The sequence below is a fragment of the Mytilus galloprovincialis genome, chromosome 1 (genome assembly GCF_965363235.1).
Source record: "Mytilus galloprovincialis chromosome 1, xbMytGall1.hap1.1, whole genome shotgun sequence".
Taxonomy (NCBI): domain Eukaryota; kingdom Metazoa; phylum Mollusca; class Bivalvia; order Mytilida; family Mytilidae; genus Mytilus; species Mytilus galloprovincialis.
In genome coordinates, this window is record NC_134838.1 from 75,658,383 (window position 1) to 75,671,009 (window position 12,627).

Genomic DNA, 12,627 nt, shown 5'->3' on the forward strand with positions numbered 1-12,627 from the left:
CAAACAGGACCTCAAACCCTATTAGTTACGTTTGTGTACAATGTATTATCATATATTATTCAACTTTGAATATTGTATCTGTAAAACAGACAATCATTCCAAGCAGATGCATAGAAAGACACCACCACGCTCAAAGATAAAAGTTTAAGCAGTAGCAGCATTTTTTCTATAATCAGTGTCAAACAAAAAGAAATCTTGTGCAAAAAATTTACATTCTTCAGGTTTGACCTATAAGAACTAATTCAAAATGGACAAATTTTATAAAAACAAGAATATGCCCTTGTTGCACTATCACATTTGCATGATCATTGAACTGTGAAACATGAGTCAACATGAGAATTCAAAGCAAATTCAAACAAAGCATATATATTTGAGTCTGTTTCAACAAGCCAATTGTTTTTAAGACCTATTATTTTTTTATAAAAGATCAGTTATTGAAAGTCTACCAGCATTAAACACATTTATTTTGCATGCCTAAACTATATTTGATAACACTAAAACAACTGCAGAGAAAATTGGCACCGCCACTGTAATTAACTTTACCACACAAAACACTTAGAATAAATCAAGTCTGGTAGAGTATTGCTTCAAAATTGCTGAATAAATTATTTCAACTTTTATATAAACCATTTAGCATTTAATCAAAGGAGAAAGAAACCAATAAGTTATTGAATTAAGAAATGTCCTTCTATGGGAGAAAATAGCCTCTTTTCTTATCTTTCAAGTTGACAAATTGAGATTTAAACACATTTTCCTTCTTATTTTTTACACAATGATTTTTTTTTTAATTCCTTTGCTACTTATTTATAAGACAAACAATAAAATTGTTGGTAATGAAAAAAAGTAATTTATCTTGCTTTTTGCTGCAAGTTTTTGTGTATTAGCAAACCAATGAATAGCATATTTTTTTTAAATCTGACATAGAAGTCAGAGAAAATCATTTATTAGAGAAACAAAAAATACCGATAAATTTCTTACCAATTTTTAAAAATTCTTTCTGAATATATTGAAATTGAAACTGAACATTATTATTTGAAACTAGAAAAGCTCTAATTCATGATAATCCGGTTTATAGCATTGTTTTGTTATTGACGAAAAATAAATGTGACATCAGCCGACTTCAGCAAGATCCCTACTTTTTGACTGGCTTGAGATTCAAATAGAGCAAATATGTTCAGGAGACAATTTTAAATGTTAATTTCTTTCTCCTTTAACAATGTATAAATGTATTCAAACAAAAATGCCACCAAATCACTTCTATTTATATGAAAAAACTTCTTACTTCCATTACCAATATAAGCGTGAGAAGAACTTTTCTCTTGATCTACAGTGAACAATACAACTTACATTTAGTCATTTGTGTTACAAACTATGGAACCAAGTGCTTACGAATGTATTATGAATAGATAATTCAAAAACCAGAGAATAACATTGTCTTGTTATAATTATTATTAGTGCACATCTAAGTAAAATGTTACATAAAACCATAACATACTCTTAAAATTAAAATTAAGAAGAAAAAAATAATATAATCTTAATTTCAAGATTATTTTGAAGAATTGAAAATCACATTTGTAATAGCATTTGTTAAATGTTCTCCTTCCAAAAATGAACTTGAAAGGAGTAAGTTCGATAAGGGCCATATTTGGTCCCGATTATAAAGTTTAATGTTACAAGACAAAACATGTTTCAAAATGACTTAAAGACGTGTGAGAAAGTTAAATAGAACTATTTTTGTCAAAGTTTAATTCTAACACTTTATTTTTTACATTCCAAAAAGGTCAAAATATGAGATTTTGGTAAAATTTGACAAAATCGGATGAATTTCGACCATATTTAGGACCAGGAAACACAGAGTGAAGGTGTTGACAAACTAAATATTCAAATAAGACATGTGAAATATCTTCAAAATCATTATTTTAAAAGATCTTTGTTGTCGACGTATGCGCTCTATATTTCCTGTCCAATAATCTATGGAAATTCAGCCATTTTTATTGATTTTTTCGTGGAAAATCAATTTGAGTACAACTTGTGACGTCATCATTAAACACAGAAACATAAATTTGAAACAAAATGGCTTATTTCCTATCTAGTCATTGTATTACCTATAATTTCTTGTGATATTGGTCAATAAATCCTAAATTGAAATTTACGCTAAAACAGGGAGCCATTTTTGGACCATAACGAAACCTACTCCTTTGAAAAATGCATTTAAAATAGTATTTAATTTTTTTTAGACAAAACTGTTCCAAGTTATCATAGTTATACTATACAAAAGCCTGTAAACTTAAATATATAGCTGGAAGGAAAAGTTTGGTAAAAACTGAGAAAAAAAATGCAAAAGCACAAGTATAAATTTTTATGAATAGAAAAGATAGATTATTAAAGAGACTAAGTACTAGGATCAAGCATGAGGGTTTTTAAAAATTAAATTGTTAAAATGTAGTGTTTTTTAAGCAATAAGCATAGTTCATTTATCCACCAACTTGTTAATAAAGGAAATAAAAGGTTCACACAAAGTATTTTGAGAATAACCTATCTTACTTTTTACCGAAGACGCTGCAGATCTTACAGAAACCTGCGATCCTGATACGTCACCTATAGAAAACAACTTCATTTTACTTTCCATATTATCTTCTATGAATCAATTATTGGGAGATGAGAGTGTGGATGTGGTTTACAGAACAGAGAGTAATGGACAAAAAAGTAAAGTATGGAGAAAATTAGAAAAAAATTATAAAGAATAGTGAATAATGGGATGCTAAAATATAAAGAATAGAGATAAATGGACGAAAAGAAATAAAAAAAATATAGGCAAATGGTTAACAAGAACTATCTTTAAAAAAGATATCCGACGTATTTAAATTTGAGTATATGTTTAAAACTATCATTTCGATAACCTTCAGAAGCACAAAGATACCATTTAAATAACGTTTTCTCTGTTTGTGTTCAGTATTCTCGGTCCTCATATCTTTCTGTTTACATTCACCAAAACCCCGGGGAAATCTCACATGCGTAGGTGCGTTCTAAAAGTCATGTACTTACGAACAAAGTTTACATTAAAAATAATATAATTGTCCCGAATAAATAGCTGTCACGGATGCAAAGGGCTATTGGAAAAACAATTATTTTAATAAAAATATAAATCTTTGTAAGATCTAGTTCAAATATTTATAGTTTTTCACTTGCTTTCCATCATGATATAATTAACGAGACGTTTTTTCAAACACAACCAAATCACCCACCATGACAGCATTTTGTCCAATCACAGAAAGGATTTTCGAGCATGCTTATTCTGTTGCCATAGTTAAGCGTCCTTAAGTTCAAAGGGCACAAACCGAAATTATACCGACTACGTCTGAAAGAAATATATAGAAATGAAGGATGCCCATCAGGGCCCATATAGATGTTTTTTCAATGTTTTTTGTTTTTTTGTTGGAGTTTTATATCAAATTTCATAACCTTGGCTATATCATGGCCATTTTTATTGATGGAGCTCCAGGTAACTGATTTTCCGATTTTTGGAAGCCAAATGACAAACCTTGTCAATCAATATAATTATAGAACAATTCAGCCCTGATTTATGAAAGATTTACAAAAATGGAACTTAAATGTGACACATCATATGATTTAAAAAGTAATAAAGAACTTATATTTGATTTTCTCCTTTCGGTGATTCCCTGTATATAATAAAATGATTTTTTTCCATTTCAACATATGATTTTCCATGTTTTATTAGGTTTTAGGTGCAGACTATGAAAAATATATCTTCTAACAATGCAATTAGCATTTAGTTTCAAAATTTGGTATCAATGGCAAATCCTTTTCTATTCAGTAACACCACTTTCCAAAATCTTACATAATGTACCTGAAATCAAACTAATTCTTAAATCAATAAGACATCAAACATCCATAAATAAGCAATGATATAAAAATAAAAGTGAATTATTTCTTACCTCTTCTTTCTATGTCTTGCCTTTTCTTTTTTTCTTTTCTTTCCATCATTTTCCTCTGCATTTTTTTGCTTTCTTCTGTTGTAGACATAACCATTTGGCAAAACTGAAAAATATAATAAAGAGTAAATATAATTTATACTAGTGTTTATCAATACTTACCAAATCAAGATCAATTGAAGGTCGCCTCGATAAAAAAGTCAATTCAAGGTCTTTATCATTCCTCAAACAACCTGCTAGTTGAAACCAACATTCCAATACTGTTGAATAGTTATTATTCATCAGATACTAATTTCAGTGATATTGGTTGGTATAGATGAACCATGAATTAAAATGTTCAAGGAACTACAAATCAATACAAACTTGTGAGCAGACTCTGGCATTACCATGAAAATAAATATTTCCAAGAATTCAATTTTTCAGCCAAACAACCAAACTCAATTTGATTTTTGCAAAAATATTATGCTTACACTATAACCCAATAAATGTATTTAAATTGAATTATAATATCTTAACCAAGAAGATTACTATAAAAATTTATGAATAACAATTTTATACATCTAATTTGTAAGTACAGTAGTAATTGTTCATTTCTATATATCTCAATAAAACAATTTACAAGTAGATTTATCAAAAACTAAGATTATTTCCCTTGAAAATTTGGTAACTATTTATTGTCTAGCACTAGCAGAAATGTATTTGCTTTTTGTCCTGTTTGTTTACTCTTTCCAGCAGACAGATTTAAAAAAAATATTGCTAGTGATTTTCTTTTACTCAAACATGCTCACCAAATAAAATGTGACAATATTTCAAACAATGAATCATTCATTATTGGTAATAGAACTTAAAAATGTGTAATGGTGATAAAAAAAAACTAAAAAAAATTAAATGTTACAAATGCTCTTGATATTTTAAATTCTATTTGGCAATAATTCATATCATGTACTGGATTAAACAATGACAGTTTAACAATACTTTGTGATGATACATGGGTGTCACATGTGGAGTAAGATCTTCTTACCCGATCCAGAGCACCTGAGATCACTACCAGCTTTTGGTGGGGTTCATATTACCCAGTCTTAAGTTGTCTATGTTGTGTTTTGTGTACTATTGTTTGTCTGTTAGGTTTTTTTTCATTTTTGGCCATGGTGTTGTCAGTTTAATTTTGACTTATGAGTTTGATTGTCCCTTTGGTATCGTTCACCTCTCTTTTTCTAAACTAAAAAAGTGATGAATATTAATTAGTTATAAAATCAGGACCAAACTAGCATGAAATGATTTATATCACATATATCCCTGCCAAAAGAAAAAAAGCAATAATAGGCCAAAACTTAACATTAAAGTGATCTGTTTTTTGGTTAATGACTTATTAATAAAATTGAAACTCATCTTGACAAATATATTTTAAATAGAAGCTTAATTTAAACAAAGCTTTTGTTAAGAAAACAAACTCTGTATAATTGAACGAGCAAGGAAAATATTTTTTTGTGAAGGCTAAACAACCTGATTTTGTTTGCCTTCCAACTGATCCTTGAAGTGTTCATTTCTTTAAATAAACTTGTAAGCCCCTGATCATCAATTTATAAATATTACTTTGAATAAAAATAGATCATAATTTAAATGAAACCCCATTTCAAAGTTAAAAGGGTCAGCAAACATTTGCAGCTTATTAGTGTAATGGAATATGTTACTACACAAAAACACAAGCCTGAGCTATCCCACCAGGGTTTCTTTCCCATCTGTAAAAAATGACCTTGCCAATAGAGCGGTTGCATGGCAGAGTGAAAAATGTTGCTGTGAAAGCTGACATACATGTAGACATTACATGCTTATTAATTCGTTTATAATTTTTTTTACCTCAGAATAAAATAAAACAGGTTCCTGAAATTTGTATACAATTTTTATAATCAAATATTAAATGATTAAAATAGATATTTCTACCAGACAGTCAATGAAATCAAATTAAATTTACCTATGAAAGGTTTTAAAATACAGTTTCCCTTAAATGTAAAAATAAAGAAAACAAACTGCAGTCTTCTTTAATATACAAACTGTTGACCATTGGAATTATATAGCTATGTCATTGGAATTATAATATAATGGGGTAGAGATTAAAGAAAATTATTAGATATTTCTACCAGACAGTCAATGAAATCAAACTCAATTTACCGATGAAAGGTTTTAAAAGACAGTTTCCCTTAAATGTAAGAATAAAGAAAACAAACTGCAGTTTTCTTTAATATACAAACTGTTGACCATTGGAATTATATAGCTATGTCATTGGAATTATAATATAATGGGGTAGAGATTAAAGAAAATTATTAGATATTTCTACCAGACAGTCAATGAAATCAAACTCAATTTACCGATGAAAGCTTTTAAAAGACAGTTTCCCTTAAATGTAAGAATAAAGAAAACAAACTGCAGTCTTCTTTAATATACAAACTGTTGACCATTGGAATTATATAGCTATGTCATTGGAATTATAATATAATGGGGTAGAGATTAAAGAAAATTATTAGATATTTCTACCAGACAGTCAATGAAATCAAACTCAATTTACCGATGAAAGCTTTTAAAAGACAGTTTCCCTTAAATGTAAGAATAAAGAAAACAAACTGCAGTCTTCTTTAATATACAAACTGTTGACCATTGGAATTATATAGCTATGTCATTGGAATTATAATATAATGGGGTAGAGATTAAAGAAAATTATTAGATATTTCTACCAGACAGTCAATGAAATCAAACTCAATTTACCGATGAAAGGTTTTAAAAGACAGTTTCCCTTAAATGTAAGAATAAAGAAAACAAACTGCAGTCTTCTTTAATATACAAACTGTTGACATTGGAATTATATAGCTATTTCATTGGAATTATAATATAATGGGGTAGAGATTTTTTTTTCTCCAAATTATAAATATTTTGATTTTTCAGTATTCTATCAAGGGCAATGCTATGATTTAGATATATTCATCAGTAAAACAGCCTGGCACATATTCTAATGAAATGGAACAAATTGATCTAGATTTTAACCTCTTTATAATCCAGTCTGCCATCTTTGTTTTCATCTACTTCATCTATCATCTTTTTCACTTCACTTTTACTTTTCTTTTCACCTTTCTGAAAATAAAACAATAAAATACTTTACATTTTGTCTTTCCTATACTTACATGTACTTTAACCTATAACTAGACAACTACAAGTGAAATTCTCTTATTTATGACTTTTCTTTTGAACTTTTATAAAAAATAATCTGTGTCCAAAATTACTCAAATTTACCTTGATTGATGGAGTTTTTTTTTATTTACATTCAAATTTCAATAATAATCACAACCTCACAGTTTTATTTTTCCATATATTTTTTCCATTCCTTAACTCCTATCTAAATTATTGTTCTATGTTTTTTATAATAATTTTAAAGCCAAAAATAATTACTAAATTTAAAGTCATGATATTAAACAACAAAAAGCTTGTTTTTACTATTTTTCTCTGATGATTCAATTTAAAATAATTAGCACTTACAAAAAGAAAATCAATTCAATACATCTATAATGCAAATTTATTCAGTGTATTAAATCTACGTACATAATTACATATATACCGACCAATGTTTTTAAGAAAATTATCTTACTGAAGTCAAAATTTTATGTAATTCCTCCAAAGAAATATAACCATCTCCATTGATGTCAATTTTCCTGAATGCTTTCATTAAATCATCTGACGTTGTAACTGGCTCTTTTTTGCAGATATCAACAAAGTCATCAAAGGATAGCTCATCTATAATAAAAAAAAAATTAAAATGTGTAAATATACACATGTAGATATTGATCATACATAAGTAATAAAAGATCGTTTGCAATACATACCGACTTGATCAAATTTCCCTTGTATATTCTATATCAATTCTATTACTGGATGCGAACTGGCATCAAGATTTGTTTTGGTTAAGTGATTTAAGAATTGGAGAAAAGTTAAGTCCTAAAAAATATATTGATTTACCAGAGATATTTAGCAAAATTTTACTAGTAGATATCTACGTCTTCTTAAAATGGATCAACAAAATATTTTATGAGCCTTCAACTTTTGTTGAAAAAGCGAGACATAGCAATCCTACATTCTGTCGTCACTCTGTGCAATTTTTTTAAACTATTCTGGATTTTTACCAAACTTGGACAGAAGCTTGTTTATGATCATAAGATAGTATCCAGAAGTAAATTATGTAAAAAAAAAATGTTTTCCGTATTTTACTTATAAATGGACTTAACTTTTTCTTCCAGTTAATATTACATACAGTTTTAAAACATTTATTAGATTCATAAACTTTTCTGGACAGAAGCTTCTTACAATCAAAAGATAGTATCGAGAGGAATTTTTTCCTCAATTTTGTTGAGCCTACGAAAATAGCAAAAGTAAGCGAGACACTGGGTTCCGCGAAACCCTTACAAATTTTTATAAATGGAAGCATACATGTAATGAAAATTTAACAAAATACCAACAAATTCAAAGTTTTATTTGATAAATATTTTCAGACAATATAAATGTTCTTACCTGTGTCATTTGTCCAATACTTTTTCAAAATTTTCACTGATGGATTTCTGCCTGTTTGTTGTAATGCTGTAAAAATGTATGAATGAAATTTATAGCTGTTATAATGGGTTTGTACGGAACATGAAATTAGCAAAAAGTTATACTAGCTGTGTTCCCACTGGCTTATCTACAGTAGGCTTATGCTCCTATAACTTGTTGAATTATTACTTGTTCAGAGTCAATATAATTGCTGACACATCTTGTCTTTGTGAGTGCAACATTGAGACTGTATATCATTTTCTTTTCAACTGTTCTGTATAAGCAGACCAGAGAGAAATTCTAATGCCTTCCTGATGACCTTACAATGTATATTGAATGTTTTAAGTTACTAGCATCTGGTAAAATAAACCTTTTGTAATGAACAAAATATCCAGATATTTAAACATCATATTTGAATTAATTAAATGCTTTGAGAGATTACTTGTCATATGAAAATAAATTGTATATTTCTGGTACATTCATGTAACTTATCATCACCAATACTAATTTTTCCTTTAGTGTTGTTTCCTTTCACTAGCTAGACTTTTAAAGTATTGTATATTTTGAATATTGCACGCTCATTTTTATATTGTATGTATTGTTATATACTGTAATTAGTAGCAGACTCCATTAGTATGGTTTACTTATGTCCATTCCATTTTAATTAGAGTATATATAACATTTTGATTAAACTTAACCTTTATTTCAATATTCAGAAACAAAAAGAAATATTTACTCATCACTGTTTATACACTGTTATATGCTCTAAATGAAGCATAAATGGTAGACATGGTAGAAGGATCTTTTAAAAATAATTCTGATAAACCCTGCACAAAATAACTGTGAAAATATCTGGTTTTCTGTTGTATTTCACAGACATTTTCAAAAACATCATAAAGGATTGTCTATGCTGTAATTTGCATGTGTCTAATTAAACAAAAAAATGTCCCAAATATTTATACAATTTTTGGGTTAAATCTGAGGTTTACACATGGTACATGTACTGGCAAACTTTTTAAAATCTCTTTGGGGGTTCCAGAATAGGGCAAGCAAAAGAAACTCAAAATCCAAATCAACACCCCTCATGGGAGAAATCACCTCAGAAGCTATTTTTGTTTCAGAAATTAATATTATTCATAACATTTGGTACCTTCTAATAAGCTATCTTGTGACTCTATCTTTTCTTTTATACTATCAAACATTGATAAGTATGCTGCTTTACATTCCAAGATAAATTCCCCTTGGTCCATTGTTGAACTTCTACTGGATCTGCGTGACATATTGGAGAATTCTAGTTCTCTATAAAAAAAATAATAGAATAATAAGTATAGAAGGATCTTTCTCCATCTTTAATCACATACTGTTTGAAACATATGCAATTGGGGTGACATATTTGTTGAAGGTTTAAATTTGTAGTAGTGATGTTAATTTATTGAGCAATCTTGATGGTTTTGCAGTCAGACGCTTCCAAAATTGATAAATCTCGTGCAGTCTTGTGAAGTTTGTGATTTTTATCAATTTTATATTAAAAAATCTATTAGATTCATTTCCCATTAGATATACAGTTCCAAGCACTAAGTGACTTTTAGTTCTGATGTTTTGGTTTGCAGATATAACACATATCTTTTTTATGATTGGTGACAATGGTGTGAAAATAAGTAAACATTGTTCAACTTTGAAGTTGTAATTGGTCCCGTTTCAAAAAGGAAAAATGGCAAGGTTGGCAAAAAAGCAGTCAATACCATGCCAGTGGTAAATACTGGTAAATACTGGCAAATACCGACTAATACTGGTCGATTGAAATTATGAGTGGTCATTACTATTTAAAACACTCTTTACTTGGTCAATTACTATTGCATGTATTAATTAATGAAATATAGAGAGTGTTCAAATCATTTTTAAAGCTTTTATTTCTATTTCTATTGTAAATTCTTAATAAACAGTGATCTGCATTGGTTAATGATAAAAATTGTTTTGTTCATGTAAAACACTTTCCATTTCCAGCATCAAGAAGGTTTTTGTCTCACAGTTTAATAGACTGGAAATATTTTATTGTTTAGGGAGTCTTCAAATACCACTTTTATTACTTTCAACCATGTTTTGTCATCATTTATTGGGGGTTGTTGTTTTAGTAACTAAATTTTCACACCTAGCAATGCCAGGTGATGGGTAAAAAGACACATGTAACTTTATTTACCTGTAGTTTTATTTACCTTTAATTTTGATTACCTGTAAAAAATTATGCATTTTGAATAAAAAATATATTGATTTATAAAAATTGAAAAAATATGTATTTTTTATAAATCTAAAGTACATGATGTATGCAATATCATAATTCATAATGACTAAATCAATAGGAATAGGTGTTATAAATGAATGAAACACATCAAATTCATTAATTTATATACGCTGACACGTGCATAAAGATTAAAGTTTAAATATATTTGACTTTTTATCTAGTTTATACTTCAATTAATAGTAAAAACAACCATGAAAATTTCACATTGACCAGTATTTGCCAGTATTGACCACTTGGGGAGTATTGCCCGGGGCGGTAAACACCGGTAAATACAACAGGTAAATACAGGGGCGGTATTTACCGCCCAACCTTGAAAAATGGTCATATCCCTAAATCTCTAACTACAGAACCAAAATCAGGTTTTGAATTTAAAATATCATGTTTGAATATAGTCCAAATTACTCTGACGTCCAACGACTGTTTTGCCAGACAAGCTGGGGCCGTGGGACGTCAGAGCTCGTCCCATATCAAAAAGTGGATATTTGCCCACCCAAAATAGATGTGCTGCCTCATTGCTTCTGGTGCCGATTGAGGGCCTTGGAATTATATAAATCGGGCATCAATCTGTTTATTTTTCATTTATCTCTTCGTTTATGTAAGTTTCACCTACCTGCCAACCTTTATTTTTCCATATTTTAACAGTTTTCACAGAGACCCATCGATTTCTGCATTTTGACTTTCATTTCAAAGATTATCACGAGACCACGAGAAAACAGTGCAAATGACCATAATGTAACACCTCGTTCATTTACGATGCAAGTTATCTTAATGTTCGAGAGCTTCCGATTGTTATCGTGGTCGGAACTAAATGCTTAATACCGATCTCCTGTGAAGGCGGTGAAAAATCGTGGTTGGCTTCTAAATGTTAAACATCGATCTCCTATAAAGGAGGTGAAAAAAATATAAATATTTGCATATTTGAGTCTCGTGGCCACGAACTGTCTCGTAACTTGACGTCCATTTGAAAGTGAAAGTCAAAATGCAGAAATTGATGGGTCTCTGTGAAAACTGTTAAAATATGGAAAAATAAAGGTTGGCAGGTACAAAAAATGTAGGTGAAACTTACATAAATGAAGAGATAAATGAAAAATGAACAGATTGATGCCCGATTTATATAATTCCAAGGCCCTCAATCTGCACCAGAAGCCACGATGCAGCGCATCTATTTTGGGTGGGCAAATATCCACTTTTTAATATGGGACGAGCTCTGACGTCCCACGGCCCCAGCTTGTCTGGCAAAACAGCCGTTGGACGTCAGAGTAATGGACTAGTTTGAATATTAAAAAAAAATCATACCGATTTCGTCCCCTTTCACAGGTTATGCCTGCCTCATATTATTATAATAAATTCAAAGGATTGTCATCATAAATTTTAAATTCAATATTTATAATATGCTGAGGAGAAACGACATTTTGCCGAACGGGTTTGTGCAGTCCGAAACTACTCGTAGTCGTATTTAAATTTTAGGCCTACGGCTAGAGTTAGACTACGAGTGATTTTATGAATGAAAAATAAAAAGGACAGCTCAATCACATAATTAAGCTTTTTATTTTGTATCCATTGCATTAAAAACAGCAAGATGATTTTTTTTTTATCTGATTCTTGACAACCAACCGACTTGTTCTGTCCTTTCCCAATAATATTGATGTCAATGTAAACAGGAAGTTATCAGAAAACAACATGCGCAGACATGCACAAGGAAGGATCTTTTCATTTTTAATTAGTTCAAGATTATCAGTTGCTCCTCTTGTAACTTCTGTTGTGTATCAACTATTCAAAATGATATGTACTTCAAGCTATTATTTT

General features: G+C 29.4%; 1 protein-coding gene across 20 annotated transcripts in view; it reads right to left on the reverse strand.

Moving 5' to 3' along the window:
* The window catches only part of LOC143083831 (EF-hand calcium-binding domain-containing protein 7-like), a 29,447-nt gene extending 16,929 nt beyond the window's left edge, over positions 1–12,518 (reverse strand). For 7 of the 20 annotated variants that reach the window (XM_076260288.1, XM_076260262.1, XM_076260250.1 and 4 more), the window contains exons 1-8: positions 12,436–12,518; positions 9,673–9,821; positions 8,505–8,570; positions 7,588–7,733; positions 6,990–7,076; positions 3,957–4,059; positions 2,545–2,598; positions 1,283–1,324 (exon numbers count right to left, since the gene is read on the reverse strand). In XM_076260288.1, the coding sequence (XP_076116403.1) occupies positions 1,283–1,324; positions 2,545–2,598; positions 3,957–4,059; positions 6,990–7,076; positions 7,588–7,733; positions 8,505–8,570; positions 9,673–9,821; positions 12,436–12,503 (715 nt within the window). In that variant the 5' untranslated portion in view covers positions 12,504–12,518. The remainder of the gene's footprint in view (positions 1–1,282; positions 1,325–2,544; positions 2,599–3,956; positions 4,060–6,989; positions 7,077–7,587; positions 7,734–8,504; positions 8,571–9,672; positions 9,822–12,435) is intronic. The other 13 variants (XM_076260328.1, XM_076260295.1, XM_076260307.1 and 10 more) reach the window with 3 other exon arrangements.
* Between the last annotated feature and the right edge of the window lie 109 nt (positions 12,519–12,627).